The sequence below is a fragment of the Brienomyrus brachyistius genome, chromosome 2, assembly GCF_023856365.1.
Source record: "Brienomyrus brachyistius isolate T26 chromosome 2, BBRACH_0.4, whole genome shotgun sequence".
Taxonomy (NCBI): Eukaryota; Metazoa; Chordata; class Actinopteri; order Osteoglossiformes; family Mormyridae; genus Brienomyrus; species Brienomyrus brachyistius.
Genome location: NC_064534.1, coordinates 18,210,459 through 18,230,518, shown reverse-complemented (window position 1 = coordinate 18,230,518; position 20,060 = coordinate 18,210,459). Strand labels below are relative to the sequence as shown.

At 38.5% G+C, this 20,060-nt stretch overlaps 2 protein-coding genes across 4 annotated transcripts in view; one reads left to right on the top strand and one right to left on the bottom strand.

Moving 5' to 3' along the window:
• The window catches only part of LOC125716036 (astrotactin-2-like), a 228,358-nt gene that overhangs the window by 123,447 nt on the left and 84,851 nt on the right, over positions 1 to 20,060 (top strand). For all 3 annotated transcript variants that reach the window (XM_048988276.1, XM_048988269.1, XM_048988284.1), the window contains one exon: positions 13,802 to 13,952. In XM_048988276.1, coding sequence (XP_048844233.1) covers positions 13,802 to 13,952 — 151 coding nt within the window. The remainder of the gene's footprint in view (positions 1 to 13,801; positions 13,953 to 20,060) is intronic.
• Positions 1 to 20,060, bottom strand: part of LOC125716164 (basic proline-rich protein-like) — a 386,857-nt gene that overhangs the window by 344,776 nt on the left and 22,021 nt on the right. The gene's annotated exons all lie outside the window — the stretch shown is intronic.

Genomic DNA, 20,060 nt, shown 5'->3' with positions numbered 1-20,060 from the left:
CTCTCTCTCTCTCTCTCTCTCTCTGTATACATAATGGAATATGTAAAAATAAGAACATTTTAATAATGGCGAGCAACGTCCGCGTGTGCGTTCCTTCCTGAAACATATCCAGGAGTTTTACCTTCTCCTGAATGATCAAGGTCTTCCTCTGCTGCTTAGGCTCACTACTATCAGAAGGCTTAGAAGATGCAGGACGCATTAGGTCCTCTGGAATGTAACCTCGCGAATGTCCGAGTTCTTACTGCAATAATCTTTATATCCACAATATGCTAAAACCTTCTAAAAATATCTGCAATTATTAAAGTGTGATTCAACTTAGATTAAAAACTACTGATTTCAGTAGCTGATTCTCCATTAAGTAAGGAATAATTGACGACGGGCCGTTGAATTATTAGAAAATAATGCACACCCGAGGTGGTAATGCGGCCACGACGCGAAGCGGAGTGGCCGTTACACCTCGGGTGTGCATTATTTTCTAATAATTCAACGGTCCGGAGTCAATTATTCCGCTTATACTACGGTTGCCACACCGCAAGACATCGATCAGATGATATATTTCAAGGGATTCGTCCGGTTTTTCTACTTAAATCGCTATTGTGAGTAGGATTATTTCTTCCGCATCTCATCCAACGACTCTTTTGCTAGTTCCAAAACGTCATTTTAAAGATGGCAATGGAGGCTTGAGCCGTTGATAGCAGACTAATGCAGTTAATAATGAAGTTATTAGAAAGAGAGCGAGAGAGACAGAGAGAGAGAGAGAGCTTGTATGAATTAGGCTACCTCTGTGTGTCCCTCAACAGTGTTCTGAAGCACCGTCTCTAAACTGTAAGTCTGCTTTAAGATGCAGCGCTGTTATTACCTCGCTAGTGAGAAATGTCATGTGTAGCCTTTAAGTTGGTACACTAGGCTAACTAATACTGCTGCAGCCCAGTTGTTGAAAGTTTCATATTCACCGTAAATATAAAAATTTACTTTCGGAAAATCGTATGTCATGTTGTTGTTTTTGTTAGTCCTGCGTGCTGTATAGGTACTGTATGCTAATTTCCGTTATTACAGTTAACTATGCGAAGTGATATGGAACTGTAATGCGGTCAAGAGAGCTGCCTGGAACTACGTTCGCCGTGCGGTTATCTGAAAATAATTGCACACCTCAGAACGTTCGTCAGCCAATCAGATTCAAGCATTCAACGGTCCCGTAGTGTAAACTACAATATACGATACAATGACAGCTATCGATAGCTAATCAGACAGTCTGACAGACAGAACATGATATAGCTTCCCACCTGTTAATCACTATTTAATAGAGAGACATAAATTAATATTGTTTTAATATTGCGATATCTTAGCTCGTACGGTTTCATTCTAAAATGTAGGGGGACATGACTAGTAATGGCACTGTGCTGTGCTGCATGCAGTGAAGCATGTGGGCACTTGGATTCCTTGTTATGTCAGAGTGCAGTTGTCCAAATTCCAGTGATCCTCGCAGAGCACACGGATTGCTGAAGTGGTGATCTGGAAGAAAAGGGCCGATTTGCACCATAGGTGTCATCAATCCAAAGATCTTCCCTTACAGCCAAGCCATGCTGTGCATTTTCCTTTTCTAGACACTGAATGTTGTGGATTCAGAATTTTATTTTATTATATAAATTCATATATCATTTTGATGAATATGATCAATATATAAATCAATATAACATTAAAGCCTTGGATCATTAATTTCCCGGGGAAGCACAGGGAAAGCATGCGAACTCCACACACACAGAGTGAAAACTGAACGTGAACCCTGTAAGCTCTGGGCCTGTGAGGAAGCAGTGCTACTGACTGGGCCCTGTAGGAATAATCTTTATTACGTATATTCGATATCAAAACACATTAAATATTAACTAAAGCACTTACATTTCCTGTGTCTAGACTGGATTGCAAACTTAGGCCTGGACAAGAGCATGGATGCACCCATCTGCTAATTTGTAATATTTTCTCCAATAATATACCTGTTACATTATACACATCTTTGCAATTTCGCCCTGCATTTTAAAAAGGAAATGAAACCAGGTCGGCCTCACTTAACTTAGTTTTATTAGTATTAAAACTAATTAAATTTAATTAGTTAATTAGTATTAGTAAACAATCAAAGTGTGTTTTACATTTGGAAGTGATCATATCTACAGTACATCTCTAAAGTTGACATTTTCTGCATGGTCACCACAACTCAGCTGTTTATCTAGCAGTCCTTACCTAACTAGAAGCAACAGATCATCAGACTACATTGTGACTGAGTGATGCACAACTTCTGGATTCTTGCTTTGACTGGTAATCAATGTTTGCGCCACATTTTAGTACTATTATGAGACACAAAATCAATATTAATGTATTATTTTCTGTATGTATTTTGTATAAACAAATAAACAAATAAATAATAGACTGACACAGAAGCTAGTGTGGATAGTAATATATGTTAGGCGACATTGATTCAGCATTGTTTTGTTCCACCCACGCACACATAATGGAGAACCCTGGAGACGTTATTGCCTTCACATTCACAAAGAAAATACTACTTCTACTACTACTACTAATAATAATAATAAATGGCTTGCTAAAGCTATGAGATCTAGCTTAGTGATTTAGCACACAGCTCAACAGTTGCAAAAGTCTTGACAGATGATTCATTGATAAACCTGCAATTTAAATGATTGACTATTTGTTAGAGTAATGTTGTATTTTATATGTATTTTATTAATATGTTTGACAGAGAAATGAAGTTAATGTTGTTTGTCAGCTGCAGTATAGAAATGGAACAAATGAGATTTGAGGCAATTTATTTAAAAGGGTGCCAAGTTTGACATGCTTATAAATCTACAGCGTTTCAGTGATAGTGGTTTTTCCCTCTTTATAGAAATAAGTGGAAGTGTGGTCAGAAGATCACAATAAGGCACAAATTAATATCTACTCACCGGAAAATAGCAGCAGTAAAAATGAATGTTGTTCAGCTTTTTGGTCAGCTGATGTGCACTGACCTATTTGCGTGCTCACAAAAGCTTTGTTGCATGACATTTCCACACTTATTTCAGATACTTTTTATTGAGGTATAAATTGTCTGCCAGTGGTGCTTTAGCAAAGTTCCTGTTAACTGCTGTTATTTATGCCGATGATGTTTTGAGTCACGTTAGTCTGCCCTGTTTGCATATCAGCAGCTCTGGTAACGTTTTTAATATTTTCACTGTGCACTCTGAGACTTTCCAAGATTTGTTAATTGTTTAAATAATGAAGTAGTTGGGGGGGGGGGGGGGGGGCTTGGGTGGAGATGGCGGGGGAGGTCTCATTCAAATTATTGATCGATTACTGTCTACTGTAAACTGGGAGCCTCCCACCCTCGCATTCATGATTTATGTTCAGCATTTGTTAAGCGAGTAGCTGTGCATCATTAGGCCATGTAAACACAAGGCTCTTTATAGCATCTTTCCCTGTCAATGAGCAAGATGCGGATGCCTGGATAATTGATAATAGCCCAGAGAGATAGGAATGCACAATCCTCAAACCTCAAAGCATTATTTACCCACAACATTTGCATGAACCGTACAGACAATGTCAGTAATTCCTTTATATTGCAGCCCCATTGCACCTGTTCTTTTTTCTTCGTGTGTGTGTGTGTGTGTGTGTGTGTGTGTGTTACGTTTTACCTGTTCAGAATGCAGAATGAAGCCCAGTTCCTTGTTTTCTTTACCTTGTTATTATCAGGGTTATACTGTACAATATAGCAGTTCTCCTTAGTGCCTAGTCTTAATGGGAGCTCTTATAAAAGTCAGCATCAGGTTTAACTACAATTTCCTTTAGAACCCAAGAGGCCCTATTACATTGTATAAAGAAAGAACTATATATATAGAAATGTTGTTTTTTCTTCCTTTGGGTTTATTTGAAAATCACATCCTGACAGGTTTGTGAGAAAATAGTGCTCTTCTGTGTTTGGGGATTGTACTTGTTCCCCAACGCAAAGCGAATCAGAAGAAAGGGACAACAATAGCCCTGAGACACTGCAAATAGACTTGACTTTTTACCTGTCTGTCTGTCTGTCTGTCTGTCTTTATCCGTCTGTCTGTCCTGTCCTGTCAAATTAATCATGCCCATGTATTCAGTTGTAAGGGTTGTTGAGCTAAACTGACATTGTTAAAGTTTAGCTGACGCTGTGACTCATTACATTGCAGCAGCATAGGAGAAAACCATGGTGCATATGAAGGCCTAGTCATACTGGATGATAATAGGTGAGACCCTTTGGGTTTCTTTAGTATTACTTGTCATGTGGCTGAGTCTCTCTTCCTGAACTTATCAAAGCTTATACTACATAGGAACTGCTGTCCTTAGGCTAAAGTGCCAGCTTCTGCTCTAGCTGCACATCTGCCATTTCAGTGAAGATCTGTAAGGACCTTCTGTTCTCTGAGGTTGTCTTTATTTTTACAGTTTGCCAGTGCTATTGGAAGCACATACTGTATAAGATTTGATAAACACTCTCACTCTCATTCTACACAAAATAACTTATTGTATTTATGTTATGTAAAAGACATAAAAAGTACATGTTAGTGTCAAGAGTAAATATTGAAAAATGTAAAGAAAAACATTTTATACCAAGGGGAAAATATTGCTCATATGTCTTGTACAATACTCTACTGAGTGTCATGAACTTAACTGGCCATTCATTGATCTACATTTTGTGAATTAAAATAAGAAATGATTATGTGCATCCTTTTGACGATGTAGCCTCTACCAAGAGCAGTGTTGTGTTTTGTTTTGTTTTTTAATTGTTTTTTACGTTTTTGAAAGTGACTTTTCAGAGTAGGATGGTGCTGTGATTGTCAGTACTGCTGAAGGCACGGCGGGGAGACAGACGCGGGAGTCTGGGAATAAGGGGAAAACTCAGGGTTTATTAGCGGGGAGACGCAATCCGGAGCACGGAGAAACATTAGCGATTACAAGATGTCAATGACAGGACTGGGGAAAGACTAACAGGGAAGCACTTAAATACAAGAAGTCAATTAGACAAAACTAGAAACAGCCGGTAACATAGGGATTCCACATGTGGTTAACGAGGGGGCGTGGCACACAGGAGGAGCGGCACGATTGGGGTGTGACAGTGACGCAGTGGTGAACACTGATGCCTCACACCTCAGGAGCCAGGGTTCGAGTCTCCTCCGTGGCACCGTGTGTGTGTAGTTTGCATATTTTCCCTGTGCCCCCCCCCCCTCCTCTTCTTCTGACCAGATCGCATTTTTTGTTTTACTTTATTTATTGTTGTTTTCTGATTTCAAAACTGTTTTCAAAGCGCCGTTTGTATTGTATTTCAGAGGCAGGCTATTTGCATAAGCAATCGACAAAGAAAGCATTTGAAGTCCCACCACGAAGTACCAAGAAAGTACCTTAGCACTTTAGGTACTGGAACTTTTGGTACTGGTATTCAACCGGAAGTCAGTGGACAAGCAAAAGCACCTTTACCAAAAGTAGCATACTTGGTGCGGTGTAAAAGCACCTTAAAAAAACAAACTGAATGGGATGCTATAGCATGTTTTGCACTGATCTCCCACATTCGGTACTGGTTTTTGAAGGTTAAACAAATCAAACCAAAAGATGATAACTATTCTTGATCTTGACAGTGAACTGAATTTTCCTCAGCTGTACGAATCACCTAACCTGTCCTTTTGGGATAGAAAACCACACCCAGTCTTCACAGTGCTGTACTCTTTCATAACAACCCATTCTCTTCTGTGCTTATATATAATGACTACATTCACTTCTTTGTACACATCAGAAGAGTGATGATAGATATCAGAATGTATTCTCTGCCCATTAGGTTTGACAGTGCTATCACTGAATGAAAAGTATGCAAAAGTGAACCGTGCACTAAGAATGCACTTTATATCAGCCAGTAGTCAAACCATGAGAAACTTCATTTGATCAAAATCGAAGGTAATGGTCCGAGTTGTACAAACATGACTGGATTATGGACCGGGTCAGTGGGGCCAGTGCTTCAGGGCCTTGGGCTGGAGGGGCCAAGGAGCACTAGTGGCTGTGAATCACAATATTTATATTGCAAGCTAAACACTATAACCCTTACACTCACCGGCCACTTTATTAGGTACACCTTGCTAGTACCGGGTTGGACCCCCTTTTGCCTTCAGAACTACCTTATTCCTTCGTGGCATAGATTCAACAAGGTACTCCTTGTATTCCTCAGAGATATTGGTCCATATTGACATGATAGCATCACGCAGTTGCTACAGATTTGTCGGCTGCACATCCATGATGCGAATCTCCCGTTCCACCGCATCCCAAAGGTGCTCTATTGGATTGAGATCTGGTGACTGTGGAGGCCATTTGAGTACAGTGAACTCATTGTCATGTTCAAGAAACCAGTCTGAGATGATTCGAGCTTAATGACATGGTGCATTATCCTGCTGGAAGTAGCCATCAGAAGATGGGTACACTGTGGTCATAAAGGGATGGACATGGTCAGCAACAATACTCATTTAGGCTGTGGCATTGCAACAATGATCAATTAGTACTAAGGGGCCCAAATTTTGCCAAGAAAATGTCCCTCACACCATTACACCACCACCACCAGCCTGAACTGTTGATACAAGGCAGGATGGATCCATGCTTTCATGTTGTTGACGCCAAATTCTGACCCTACCATCCAAATGTCTCAGCAGAAATCGAGACTCATCAGACCAGGCAACATTTTTCCAATCTTCTATTGTCCAATTTCGGTGAGCCTGTGCGAATTGTAACCTCAGTTTCCTGTTCTTTGCTGACAGGAGTGGCACCCGTTGTGGTATTTTGCTGCTGTAGCCCATCTGCTTCAAGGTTCGACATGTTGTGCGTTCAGAGATGCTCTTCTGCATACGTTGGTTGTAACAAGTGGTTATTTGAGTTACTGTTTCTTCCCCATTCTGAAGCTCGGTTTGAACTGCTGCAGTTCGTCTTGACCATGTCAAAATGCCTAAATGCATTGAGTTGCCACCATGTGTTTGGCTGATCAGTAATTTGTGTCAACAAGCAGTTGGACAGGTGTGCCTAATAAAGTGGCCGGTGAGTGAATACAGTATGAAATTCAGATTGACCACCAAAGCCCTCTGTATATGGATTAAAAGTTGCCCACTGGGTCCTTTGAAATGTACTGTGTAAATTAACTATCAGGACCCCCATTCCCCTCACCAAATACAGCACAAGTTAATCACCCGGGCCCCCCAAGGACTTCTGCATGTATAGTGGAAGTTGCCCACCAGCAGGCTACCCGGGCCACTTGGCATATGCAGTGAGTGTTGCCCAGCAAGGCCCTCTGGATCAATAGCAGAAGGTGTCCACTTGGGCCTCAGACATATACAGTACTGCTCAAATTTACCAAGAGGACCCCCCGGTACATCAGAGTGCCCATGCTGAGCCCTGTCCACCATCGCATCCGCCTGCAATGGGCACACAAGCATCAGCTGTATCTCAGAGCAAAAGAAGAAGGTCTCCTGGTACAATGCATCTTATTTTCTGTTGCATCGTGTGAACAGTACATTCTATACGAAAAATCTCCACATTTATTTGGAAAGCATACTAGAATTTGCTTATATTACATACGTTGCCTTCTCTAGCGGAAGGTTTTTTCAAAAGCAACATAGATTTTTGATGAACAGTAGCTATAACATCTTGAAATGCTTACTGTAAGAATATAAAAAATATAACGATAAAAAAGAACATGAAGAATATAAAGTACAAACTTTGAAGCAATACAATAACTCCCTGTGATCTAAAGGAGTACAGTCTTTTCCAAGAAATGATCACCATTCAGCAAAAAAACAAAATGGCTTGTAATAGTGAGGTAATAAGTGTGTCGTTCATGGAGTTTGTTCTGCAAAGCCTGAATTTTCATTGTCATCTTCACCTCAAATGAACTCAAAAACAAATCTTTTGGAATACTTAAAAAGTGTACTTCATTGCAGATGGGTAGCTTAGATTCAAGGCACATACATTCCTGTCATTACATTTTCATGGTATTTAACAGATGCTTTTGTTAAAAAATGCAGGTCCCAACAACAGAATGCAAGCCTTAGCAAAATACCTGCAGTCTTCCAAAATCTCTGTGCTCTAAGTATCAATGAAAACATCAGTTGGACCTTCACTGCTTACAGGTGGGCTCACCTGTTACAAAATGATATTCAGAACATGGTTCTTTTATATCAACTTTGCTGATATTCTGCATCACAAAACACAAACAAATACACCCTGTATGCGGCGCATTAAGTACATATTACATGATTGTTCTGAGAAACTATGTCCCCGGAAACTTTTTACCTATGACATGCTTAGGTGAGATGCCTCACAATACACAAGTTAAACAGTATACTCATATAATACTTTGTTAAATTATGTATTTAGCAGATCTGGAGAAATGGCACAGCATTCTGAGATGAAAACAAATGAAGTAGGTAGCGTGCATTAAGTCACAGGTGGAATTGTTGGCATGTCATTTTGAAGGAAAGACTCAACATCCAAATAGGCAAATGTTTCACTATGTATATTTATGATACATCTAAACTATAAAAGGACTACTAGCTAGAGTACAGCAGGTTGGAATTAAATGATTTCATTAAGATCAATCTGACAACGCTTGATTAGATCTTCAGCATTTTCTCCAAGGTATGCTGTGAGGCTATGGATGACAGCATGTTGACTGTGCTCAGTGCTATGGCTCTGTAAACAGAAACACGATTTAGATTCATTATAAATTACAATGCGAGGCATTAGGGGTTTTTCTCCACAAAACAGAAGTAGCAGCAATGCCTGAAGTGGCAAATGACTATGCGACTAAATGGGAAGAAGCTTTGCCAGTCTTAAAAATGATCAATTACTGTCAAGTCTGTCACATAATATGCATGAGGGTTTTAAAGGTGACCGTTATTTGCATGTCAGGCTGGCATTAAGAAAAGTAATACACTACAACTACAGTATTTTCAGATGTAGGACAAATAGCTATTGGTAGTCATATAGCATCTGTGCCAACCTCTATTTACACAATGATCAAATGTTTTCAGCCACCTCTGAGGAAACGGGAACCATGAGTAAATATGCTGCAACTACATATCAGTATAAAGCATTTTAATGAGCATGCAGGCAATTCTGGGGACCATTGCTGCTTCACTCGTCTTTAGCACTCATTCCCAAATACTTTATGTGTGGCTGTTTGTGATGGCAGTACAGCACTGCATTTTTTTATGTTTCCATACTTGTGTCAGGAAATGAAAAGTACGCACCTTCGTTAGTCATCGAAAGGTCCAGAAGTTTTGAAGCATTAGCATCCAGGTTCATCGTTGAGGTTTCTTTTGTATCACGGCTGATCCTTCCTGCGCCTGGAAATCCACCCGTAGCCCTGTTCTAGATAAACTATAGTGATCCCCCTGAATTCCGCTTTGATCTTATTTTTATCAGAAAATGATCATTAGAAGCAGCAAACATAAGAACAAAACAGCAAGACTGTGCAAATGACAACCTGTCTTGAGTTCCATTGAATAGTGCCAGCCTTTTCTCTTTGGGCAGCGGGGCAGAGATTAACAACTCCAGAGATTAACAACTCCAACAATTATTATTGTTGTTGTTCTTGTTTCTCTTTACTTCATTGTGCAGATCTAACCTCTCCTAAGATAGCTAACTTCTCCTTTCTTGGTCCTTTAAAGCCTTTGGCTAGTACCTTTTCTCCAGACAGTTCCTTTTCCAAGAATTCACCCCAAGTTCTCGGCAAGCGATCTGGCAGCTTCATATTTTGGAGCAGTAATTTTATACTTGCCACTACAAGTAGATGAATTTGTGGGATATGTTGAATGGTGAAAAATGCAGTACGCTAGTTTCTCCAGTATATCAAACCTCAGCTATGGCTTACTGAAAAGGTCTCCTTCCCTTAAGTAGGCTTCATTTCCTGCTTTAATAGTTCCACATCAAGGATAATTCCACATTAAGATCCAGAAGAGCAGCTTGTTGAGCAATTATCATCCACAGATGACCGACTGACTTGTGGTTCTGGAGCAGAGGTCATGAATAATCCTGGAGTAAGGAAAATCTTAACAACTTAAATTGTCTCTTTATTTCAGACATTCTCAGATATGGTTAAGGTTTAAAAATTATGACCTTAATAATGCATCTTTATATTTTAAGCAAAAATCTCCTTTAATGAAAAATGTGTCTTGTACTTTTAAGTTAACCGTATATGGAATATTCACAGGCAGTATCAGCTTGCAACTGTCATGTTCATCTATAATGACACATAGTTTGGTGGACTGAGACATGACTCTGAGTAAGAATGAGGGAATCTGGGGCACGTTGTCTTTCATCACCAAAACGATAAATATAAAAATGACTATGATCATAATGTTTGATAATATGACCAAGTGATAGACACTATTTGTGCTGCAGTATTAGCTGTGTAGCTGATTAACATTAGAAGAAGGAAAGGCTTGAAACTTTCTCATTGTATACTGTATTTAATTATTGTGGGACCTGATGATTGAGCTTCAGTGAAATACATTAATTTTACACCTCATCCTCAGGACTTCCAATGAAGGACTAGTAACAAGTGAAAATTAGCTCTTCTTTTTTTTAAAAAAATGAGAAGGATTCATCCAACCATTGAGAAACCACACAAAATAAACATCCATCCATCCATTTTCCAAACCGCTTATCCTACTGGGTCACAGGGGGTCCGGAGCCTATCCTGGAAGCAATGGGCACGAGGCAGGGAACAACCCAGGATGGGGGGGCAGCCACAAAATAAAGATCCTGACTTATTTTGATATGGTGGAACTATCTCCGGTATTGGATTTTTGACTGAAGGGGAAAAGATGGGATTTTAGTGTTGATAATGCACTAAATAGGTGTTGTTTCCTTAATAGCTCTGATAGTCACCACCAAGGACTCTGGCCAGACAATGAAGAGAAGCAAGGACAGGAGAAAAAATGGGAGCATTTCATATTAAATTGCAGATATGCTGCATTTTGAATCATTAGCAGTGGTTAGACGGTACAAGCTAGTAGCCCTGTCAGTATGCAGCTGGAGTAGTGCAGTTACAAGATGACAAGTGCCTGGGCTAGAAGTTGTGTTCATATTCAAATACAAATAAGGTTTGGTCTTCATGATTTACCTCAGAGTGATTCTATAAGACCAATAATTTGCTGCTATTTGGTCAAAAAAAGGATAGCTAGGCAACTATTATTTCACCTAGGTTCCAGTCAGACCTTGATAATGACAATGTCAATGATGGAGACTGTGCAATGCTGTCATGCTGGGTGTTAGGGCTGGCAGGGATGATAAGAAGCTCAGTCCTTTAAAGGTTCAGATGTACGTGCTGAACTCTCATCCAGGCTGTGTCGGTAAGGCATGCAGAGACATTGGTGTCTGGGAGAGAAGGTCTGGTAGAACTGGATGTCATCAATAGTAGCTGGAGAAACAATATGACCGAATGATCGGACCTAGAATGGCAGCGTACGGGGGCTCAACATGGGGTTTTTTTAAGCAGTAGGGTTGCTAACTAACAAAAACCGTTTCCTGCTTTAGCTAAAAGACTAGCTAGCCAAGTGGAATCATGCATTAGCTAGGCCCAGAGTTATCAATTGCATCATGCAACAGTCTTCCCCCTCAAATCAGGTGGTTACCTGTATACCAATGAGAACAATAGGTCACCTCCATGTATCATTTAATTGACGCTGATGTTGAAAGATACTTTGACGTTTTTTTCTGTTTTGTTACTAAGAATAGTAATGAATGTAAATGGAAGATACTCACTCAGGACTGTCTAGCATCCCCCCATTGAATATTCTATTTTTTGTCGAAAGGATATGATTAACGCATGTGTGGAAGCTGGTTTGCTTCAAGTTAAAATGGTTTTTGTTTTTTTTAATGTTTTGTGGGCAGCTGCAATGAAAATTAACATAATGAACTAAAGATATGTAATACATAAAGAAATGTTAAACATACACTTTATGTTTTCACCACAGATTTGCAATTATCGATTAAGCATGGAACTTAATGCAATTAAGTATTAACTTACTAGTTTTGACATGCACACTGACATCAATTCAAACAAGATTCAAGAGTAAATTTTATAATTGTTGACACGCGATCGCACAGATTTTATCTATATACTTCTTTCTGTGATCTTGTTCGGAACATGTGTCATATAACCTGCACTATTTTAAATGATTTATGGTGTTATAATTGATAAGAATGTGTTTTAAAATCTTCTTAGTATTAATTCTAATATGAAAATTTAAATATAACAGTTGGACAGAGCAGTGGGGAGATTATATATGACCTGCGGTGCCATAGATTTTGTTGGCCTTCGTTTTTTAACATTCAGACAATGAGACCAGATCAGTTATTAGCTGCTTTGTCCTGCCAGGACGAGGCCTGTTGCTGTCAGCAGAATTGGCATACACCAGTACATGCCCTGATTGCATTATACTACAAATATAATTACTTGCTAATTCCCTGTAAACCAGTCACAGTCAGCTGTGTGATGGTCCAAATCAGGCAGCCATTTAATCTGATCTGACAGGCTCCTTTGATGCCAGCTTGGTTGCCATGGGAAATGTTCAATCATGTCAACAGTCTTAGCTTGACCAAAAGCAGCAGAGAACCCCTTGTCCCTTTCATGACCTCACAACTACCACCTGCTTCTTTTTGCTTGTTTGGCAGATGCTGAAGCATTTTCCATTTGAAGTATTTTCCCAAAATATAGTTTTGTTTGTCTCGATACGTGAATTAATATCATCCCTCTACCTAATCTGCCCTTTGACATAGCAAGCATTCTATAATTTTCCAAAAAGCTGCAATCGTGTCTCTTCCCTTTCATCATACAGGGAAACAAGAACAGTTCTTTAATATCTTTCCATGCCTAGTTAACTTCTGGAGGCTACCTTTATCTTGCAAAAAAAAAGAAAATTATTTCCAAAGTTAGGCTCTACAACTACTCTGTGGAAGTGTTTATATAATACAGCATTTTGCTTGTGGAAGAGCTGAGATGCCTATGAATTATACACCTCCTTACATTGTGTCATATCAAAGAGTCATCAATCACATTAGCTCAACTGAATTGCCTTCTTAAATTAAATCTTATGGTTTTAAGCACTCGATAATGTAATGCCTTCTTTTGAATTTTACCAACCAAGAAACAAATTTCACACAATAAGACACTAAATCATGTGCATACAGTATTTCAATGCATGTAAAGCAGAGCAGTATAATTGCAGTAATAGAATCACAGACTATATATTACATAGGAAATCTTGGTATGTGTTGTATGGGAGGTCATTCCTGGCACACACTCATAGGAGTATAGACTTTCCATAAATATATGTCTGTAGAAGTTAAGCAGAATGCATCTGCAAAAAGTACTATGAGGACATGCAAAATCTGCATACACAGAATACAATTAAAACTACAGTAGCTACCCCCAACTTCCATTCTAACTCAGGGGAGGTATTTCTGCATTTTTCTTGCAGCATAAATATTTACTGTACAGCACTGAATGGGTATGAATTAGATTTTGATGAGCTATCCTGGTGTTTAGAGAACAATTTGTGATCTTGGATCTAGGTATCTGGTATCAGGTGTTCTGGAAGAACTGAATTACAGTGAGATGCATTAATGTGTTTGTTCACACAGCTGATAACTTTTATCCCAGGATGAAAGGAGCGTATGTCAAGATCGATTCACTTGGACAGTGGAATGTGTCAATTTTTCCTGGAAACACTAAAATGTGCACTTTATTTGCTGTTCGCAGGGAAGAGTCTATCAGGTCCACACATTTCGAGACAGTGGATGACCTGCTCTCCTCCTTTGGACCAGTTCGTGACTGCTCCAAGGACAATGGTGGCTGCAGGAAGAACTTCAAGTGCGTGTCAGATCGGCGTCTGGACTCCTCAGGCTGCGTGGTACAGTGTAATCTTCTTACATTGGTGACTAACAGTGCTGGGATACAGGGCTACAGTAACTGCACAGGGCTAATTATGAAGGTAGGAAGCACAGCATAGGCTGGTAGACTTACAAAGCAAAATTACTTAGAAGTTATATCAAAGAATATTTATTCAGTTAAGACAGCACAACATATGTTTGTTTTCTTAGCATTTGTTTTTACGTACATATTTGTTAGTCTTGTTTCAAGTTATTTACAGTGATTAACGGTCTCATACTGCTGTTTGGGGCTGAGCTAGGTGTAAGTTCATTTAGGCCAGACAACATTGCAGTCCCATTCAATCGAACTGCTACTAAAAGATGATTGATGCAAATCCTGAAATGACATCATATATTTTTTCTGACTTTAATGTGACAAACAAATAATTATCAGGACAATTATTTTTAATTAAAAAGCATTAATTAAACACCCTGGGTGCTTAAGTGTGCATATCTTCCTCAACTACTATTTTGGAGAAGCACATTTTGTCTTTCTTACAACAGTAAATCTTAGTGAATAAGTCTCGCTTTGCACCCCAGGCCTTTGCGATTTTATCCTACTCAGGATAAAAGTTCAAGTTCCTTCAGATTGACAGGGGATCTCCTGTGCAAAGCCCTCTTTAGGTCATTTCAGGTTTTCTATGAGATCGGGATTGAGGTCTGTACTCTGACTGGACCATTTCAAGACTTTGATCTTCCTTTTCTGAAGCCGTTCCTTGGTAGACTAGGATGTGTGCTTAGGGTCTTTAACATTTTGGAAGGTGAAATTCATCATCAGCTTTCTGACAGAAACCAGCAGGTTTTTGCCAGAAAATCTTGATTTTAGGTTGTTTTTTTTGTTTTTTTTTTTGGATTTGGATTGAAAATTCCATCTATCCAGACCCCCTGTCCCATTTGAAAAAATCAGCCCGACAAGCATAATGCTGCCACCACTGTGCCGCACAGTAGGCTTGGTGTTCTTTGGATGATCAATTTTATATTTGTGGAAAACATCTCTTAGAATCAAAGCCAAAAATTGTATCATTGTCTGATCTGAGTGTAAGGTACAGTCACATAAAAAAAAAGTACTCCCTCTGTCAATTATAAGGTTTTACGCATCGGGACATTGTAAAAAAAAAAAAAAAAACATGTAGTCCTTAGCAGGTCTTAAAATTAGGTAAATAAAACCGCAGATGAACAACAGCACATGAGAAATTACACTGTCATTATTTATTTAACAAAATCTAAGACAAAATGCAGAAGTAGTATGTGAAAAATTAACGATTGCATCCGTAGGAATTAAGAGGGTAAATAGCAGTCAGATTCTGCTAATCAAATGCACTTGATTAATTAATCTTCAACCAGTGTGATCACATCTGTAAAAGCAGATGTTTTGACAGTTTGCTGGTTTGGAGCATTCAGGTGTGTGTTAACACAATGCCAAGGATGAAAGACATCAGCAATTATTTTAGAGAAGCAAGTATTGCTGCCCAACAATCTGGGGATGGTTATAAGGCCATTTCCAAACAATTTGAAGTCCATCGTTCTATAGAGAGAAAGATTATTCACAAGCGGAAAACATTGCCAATCTTCCTAGGAGTGGATGTCAGCAAATTCACCCCAAGGTCAGACCATGCGATGCTCAGAGAAATGTAAAAAAAAGCCCAAGAGCTACATCTCAGCCCCTACAGGCATCAGTTAACATGTTAAATGTTGAAGTGCATAACAGTACAATTATAAAAAGACTGGTGTAGCTTGTTTGGAAGGGTTGCAGGAGAAAGCCTCTTCTCTTTAAAACGAACACGGCGGCACAGCTTAAGTTTGAAAAGTCACGTCTGAGCAAACCACAAACCCTCTGGAACAGACGCGACCAAAGTGGAGATGTTTTGCCATAATGCACAGCACCATGTTTGGCAAAAACCAAACATAGCATATCACTACAAACACCCCGTACCAACTGTCAAGCACGGTGGTGGAGGGATGATGATTCGGGCTTGTTTTGCAGCCACAGAACCCGGGCTCCTTGCAGTCATTGAGTTGACCATGAACTCTCCTGTATACCAAAACATTGTAGAGTGAAATGTGAGGTCATCTGTCTGATACAGTATATTAAGCTTGGCTAAAATGGAGTCATGCAATAGACAATGATCTCAAGCAAACCAACAACAGTATTGGTGAATAAGGAAAAAGAATCAAGGTGCTTCAATGGTCCAGTCAAAGTCCAGACCTCTACCTGACTGAAATGCTGTGGTGGGACCTTAAGAGAGCAGTGCGTAAATGAATGCCCAAAAACCTCAATGAACTGAAGCAATGCTGTGAAGATGAGCAGGACAGAATTCCTCCACAATGGTATGAGAGACCGATCGTACAGATCGTCTCAAATCGTACAGAAAATGATTACTCAAGTTATTGCTACTAAAGCTATTGAATGGGTGTAATCCTTGGCTACGTTTTTGTTAAATAAATAATGATATGGTGGAATGTGTTGTGTGTTGTTATACACCTGAGGTTAGATGTAAATATTTTTTGAACCTGGCAAGGACCAAATGATTTTTTCATTATTATTATTATTATTATTATTGTTATTATTATTAATAATAAATTTTGTCCTGATACTTAAAACCATAGAATTGAAATAGGGTGTATATACTTTTTCACATGGCTCAATTTTTTTCACATGCTTTGGGGTGAATATTTTTTTTGAAAGTCTGACATGATTTATTTTGATTTCTGGTTTTACATCACAAAAACCTGCAGTTTCAATAAGGGTGTATAGAGTTTTTATGTTCACTGTATCTTAAACTGTTAATAATTGGTTATTTCCTGCATGTATGCTTTGTTTATTGCTGGGACAGTCTCCATACATGGCTACTCAAAGAACAAACATTGTATATAATTACATATGGAGTTCTCGTACAGCAGCTGTCGCTTTCGAATCTCATTTGAGAAACATCTGCTACCATTTTTAGTTTTAATCAAAATTAATTACCCTGAAAAGAAACTACAATGCATCTGGGGGTACAAATAATCATCACTCTTCGGTTTAAAGAAAGTTGAATATATAACTTTGTTTTTGTACTTAAGTTTATAAGATTCTTCTTCACTTCAAAAATAATTCCTTTCTTGCTTAGTCTATTTATGCAGGTGTTTTGCGGCTCTAATAAGGTGACTAATCTTTCATGGTTAATTCCTCCCATAAGTTGTTTGTGGAGTTTTGGTTTGAATACTGTTTTCGTTCCCCAGAGGTCCATATTTTTCAGTAACTGTATATATACAGTTTGTATCATGGTGATTTGAACTTAGGGAAGTATGAACAGGTTAGGGAAGAAGCAGCCAAAGAGTTCCAGCGTGTCTTTCAGTTCACACACAGACATTCACTGTCAGCCACAACTGGCCACATTGAGTCAGTTTTTAGTCAAAAATTCATGCAAGCACTGGAATGAGAGTGGAGACTTAGTCCAGATACCTGCCAACATCCCCGGAGTTGATAGGGATTGTGACTTTCTGAACCTACTGTATGCTACCCCAAGCTATTCTCACATTAGCAGAGTTATAGCAACGCTTCTGGCTACGTGAAGAGTAACAGCTGCATATATGCAAAATCATTACCAAAGACCTTAACTGCACTTCATGAATCCTTAGAAAGCAGCATTTTCAAATGTGTTGTGCTATTACCTTTGCTCTCAGCAATGATTCATTTGTCTTTCATGAATTTAATCTACCTTGGATTGTGATATTACTGCCCGTCAATGAAGGTTTTTAGTCTTTGAATGAAGAGATGCAGAAAAAACTGTATCAATGCAGTATGAGCTTGGCATGTGGGTGGGTGCAAGTCATAAAGCAATCAAATCAATGTTACTGATGTTCTTAGTGACTGACAGCCGAATCACTGGGGTGAACCTGAAATTCTGAAGTTATTATGGATTGACTCCATAAACGGACCTGTCAGGGAGAGTGATGGACAGTTATGTTTTCTTAGAGTCAAAGCAATTTAGCCTTAGTGAAAAACTGACAAAAAAAAGTTTCTATAAAATCCTCCTGACCTTAAATTGTATTCCATTTCTTCTAGGTGGTGAAGATACTTGCCTAAAAGTATAAAATCGTCCTTGTGCCAGTGTTTGGCATTGCTGTGTTTAGGCATACTACAGCATTCAGGCCCTTGTGTGAAAAAATAGGGCTCAATGTCACATTATCCCATGATGTTTTAGGCTGAAACAGAGTTTTCAGTGTGAAAAGCATATGTGCCATTAAGGGACTGCATATTTAATATAACCACACCAATCTCTAAATGTCCATTAGGTTATTACAGCAGTACAAAGGCATATTTGCAGCTCTGTTTTGTGTGAGATTCACTTTCAATTTTGAGATGAATACCATTTTCCACTGATGTTTTTATAGTTTGTGCTTTGATGTGAATTGCATTATTTTATTAATTCTTAGAGAACCAGTCCACCAGGGTAATACTTCTGCACTTTTCAGCCACAACTGAATATCGGTACATTGTACATAAAACAAGGCCTTTTATGACACTATCACAAAGTAAGCAACTTAAAACTAAATGCATACATAATATACTGAGTAAATTACTCTGACATACTCAGTGTTGCATTAAATTAAGAAGTGCAGGCATTTCTGCTATAATGTGATAGATGAGTTTTCGTAAAACCTCGCATTATGCAAAACTGTTCAGTAAAAATAAAATTGCTTATGAAAAAGATTTTAGGATTAAGGATTAGGAGCAATCCAAGCAAAGCCTAAGCAGACCAATAACCATTACAATTACTGGGTTATATAGTTTGTACAGCAAACTAACAGAGCCTTAGCTAACTTACGTTGCTGCAGGAAGTGTAACTGAATTATGCCTGTTGTTTTTTGGCCAATTTCCTTCCAAATGTGATGGATAAATTTATGAATATGAATAAATATGAATCAATGCAGCCATATCGCGATATCTAGAACTTATTTCAGATTCAGATCAGTTTTTCATTACAGCCCTAAAAAAGTAACAATTCAGGAACAAAACAGGTGTATCCCTCTGTGGGTTAGCATGTTCATGCGTTTTACTGAAGCTCACATAACATAAACATGTCAGAGATTAAGTAATTTATTAACCAATTACAATTTTAGCCTTTGTAGACATATTTCCCCTATTTACGTAGCTATATATAATCCAATTCGTCTTTAGGAAACGTGCTAAAACAACTGCCTGTACTATAGTTGTAGATCAAACATCTATGCCAGGGGTCCCACACTTCTTCAGCTTGTGAGCTACTTATAAATGACCGAAAAGTCAAAATGATGTACCTACAGTATAAAAATGCAAAACATAATATTTATGTATAAAAATATTTAGTATTCTTTATTGTTATTATTATTATTATTATTATTAATAATAATTATTATTATTAATAATAATAATTATTATTATTAATAATAATAATAATAAGAAGAAGAAGAAGAAGAAGAAGAAGAATTTTCCCTTGGGATAAATAAAACATTTTTTAATTGAACTGCGGTTTAAGTTCCTTCTCCTTTCTCTTTCTCAGCTCGCTTTTCGGAGGGAAGTTAATGTCGTAGTTTTTATGAACAGTCCGAAAATGCCGCCCCACATTTCCCGTCTTCGGAACAGTAATGATAGACTGACAGATGAAGCGAACACACTTCGAATATGACATTGTGGAAAAAAAACTCCTCCTTCCACTCCGTATGGAAGTGGTAGGTTTTTGGTTTCTTATTTGGACCAGCTCCCTCATTCATTTTTATACCCTTTCTTAAGTTTAGTAGAAATAAATTGGAGGCTAATTGGAGGCGACTCGGTCGCTTGCTAGAGTTTTGCGGCAGCTGGCGCGGTTGAACGCGTCATCCATCCTATATTTTTTATACCATGCGATCTACCCACTCTACCTTTGCAATAGACCAGTATCTGGTGATCGACGTATTGGGCACCCCTGATCTATACCATATAATCAGTCATATGTAGTACATGACATTAATGAGCATATGTCAGCAAAATGTGAATTTTCATTTAATATCCTAGGTGGTTATCAGTTAATCTGGGGCATGTCTTATGTTCCAGGCGGTTTTGATTTCTGAATAAACTGAAATTATTA